The following is a 2,252-nucleotide window of genomic DNA, read 5'->3' as shown; positions in this document are numbered from 1 at the left end:
TTTTGGCATCAGTGGTTCTATAAAGAACCTTGAACATCCATGGAACCTTTCAAATGCATAAAAAGGTTCTTAATAGTTCAAAACGGAACTTTTAGGAACTCTACTGAAAGCTTCTTTTGGAAACCAAAAACGGTACCGTGGCATAACAGCAAAAACCGTAACAGTGTAACAACAGAAAGTTAAAGAGGGTAAACCTGAACTGTGCTCGTATGTTTTAAACACTTCAGCTACCTTGTATGTTTTTACCCGGCACATGTATTAAATGCGCGAGCTTGCAGCGTTCTATCGTAATTATTAATATTATTACCTATTAATGATAATATTAACGGTATGGCCTATTTCAGATGCGGCCGAAATGACATCAACAACGGTTACATCCACACACAATCATTTTTTTTGGTGCAAATTATTGCTAATTTAATACAAAATTCCGCGCCCTTGCAAATCGACATGATCTAAAACATGCGTACATGATAATGCGTCGCGTTCCTCCGAAATGAAATTCCTAGTGTGAAAGCGTCTCTCGTACCTGCTCTAATTTCCAGTGGAATTCGGCCGGTCTGAAGGAGTCTGTCTGTGTGTAGTCCGTCCTCAGCAGGAAAACCAGCCTGCAGTTATGCACGTACAGAGAGTAATGGTGTCGGTTCATCTCTAAAAGAGAGACGGAGAAAGCGATAGAGGCAGAGAGACAAAGAGAGCACGGAGAGGTCAGGAGACAGACAGAGAATACAATTACCTCTTGACATACAAGATAATATCGGCAAATTGAACCTGGGAGAAAAGAAACGGCACCATTTGGTGTGTGTTTATCTATATAGAGATCCTGACAGGAGAGGATAGTCGATCTAACAGGACTGGAAGTAGAGGTCCAATCGTCCAGTGCAAATCAAATTATGATCTTAAGCGTTTCCTCTTCATTCCCGCTGAACTAGCGAGGTTTTTCACTTTTTACACTCTCACGTAAGCTATTTATACTCTTCGAAACTTCCCGTGCGAAGTACGTAACTTTACATTACGTTATAATTTACACTTTATAAATGCATGCATGCGTGTTGCAATGCTTTATATCGTTTTATAATAATTGTAACCAAAGTCTAAAAACATGATATTATTTAAAGGCTTGTTTGTCACGTGTAATGCTAACTTTATGTGTATTACATTGTTATGACAAATGTGTGGGTGGAGATGGTGTTTATTATTTCTTTACCTTTTAAATAGTAATATTATTATATTTTCTTAGTACTTTTGCACACTACGTAATTGCAAGTGTATTTCCAAAAAACATAATAAATAAAAAATTATAAATAAATTAGTTGGTTCATGCGATTTTAATAACGAATTCTAAAAAATGTACATATTCTTATTTTATTTGAACAATACTTAAATTATATATGCAATGTATTTAATTATATCGCATTCATTTAATGTTATTATATTATTATTTTAAAATTCATTTCATTTTAGTGTAAGATTTTATGTAATTATGTTATATTTTATTATTTCATTCTTTATGATTATTTTGTTATATATTATATAATTAATAAGTAAATTACTGAGATCAATTATTGAGTTTACTGGACCTTATTCCTTAGGGGAAATCAGGAGGGGATGAAACCTATGCTGTATAGGAGAAACAACAGAGATCTAGTTTTTAATGGCACGATCTATAAGCTGGTCTTTAAGCAGTTTTCTCCTCCCATCTCTCTTCTTCTCATTCAGTTCTCCCTCTGTCTCACCTGTTTTGTCAGAGTTGCAGAGCAGCGTTTCTTTCTCGGCTCTCTGTCCTGGACTCGGCCCGTGCTTCATCCACGTGGTTATGGTAAACTGATGGGTTAGATTCTGCAGTACGACCCAGTCTGGGATCTTGGCAGCTTGACGACCATCAAAGCGGTATGTGAGGTCACTGTCCAGGCCGCCGTCCGTCACAAGAGTCGCCGTCCAATTAAAAACACCGCTGGGGGCCGGCAGAAGATCTGTGCTGCCTGATGAGGCTCCTGGTATGTTGCCGTCATGACCAGCGAGTTTAAAGATAAAATGGTCATTTGAAACGCAGATCACAGATGTGGAATTTTATATAGACTTTGAATCCATGCGGAGTTTTATTTTTATTAATTTGTACAGATTTTCTAATGAATACGGTTATTAAAACTGTGTGTAATGATGTATTGGTGCTTCATACTAATTTTATGTAATATACACACTTGTGTATACAAAAAAAAGTATTAGTATTTATATACATTATATATATGTTT

The 2,252-nt window shown here is 36.2% G+C and overlaps 1 protein-coding gene across 1 annotated transcript in view; it reads right to left on the bottom strand.

Annotated features, from left to right (window-relative positions):
- The window catches only part of clstn2b (calsyntenin 2b), a 171,645-nt gene that overhangs the window by 160,789 nt on the left and 8,604 nt on the right, over nt 1–2,252 (bottom strand). The window contains exons 6-7 of the mRNA XM_043258551.1: nt 1,737–1,994; nt 530–651 (exon numbers count right to left, since the gene is read on the bottom strand). Of these exons, the coding sequence (XP_043114486.1) occupies nt 530–651; nt 1,737–1,994 (380 nt within the window). The remainder of the gene's footprint in view (nt 1–529; nt 652–1,736; nt 1,995–2,252) is intronic.

The sequence above is a fragment of the Puntigrus tetrazona genome, chromosome 15, assembly GCF_018831695.1.
Source record: "Puntigrus tetrazona isolate hp1 chromosome 15, ASM1883169v1, whole genome shotgun sequence".
Taxonomy (NCBI): domain Eukaryota; kingdom Metazoa; phylum Chordata; class Actinopteri; order Cypriniformes; family Cyprinidae; genus Puntigrus; species Puntigrus tetrazona.
This window is presented reverse-complemented; position numbering and strand designations above follow the sequence as displayed.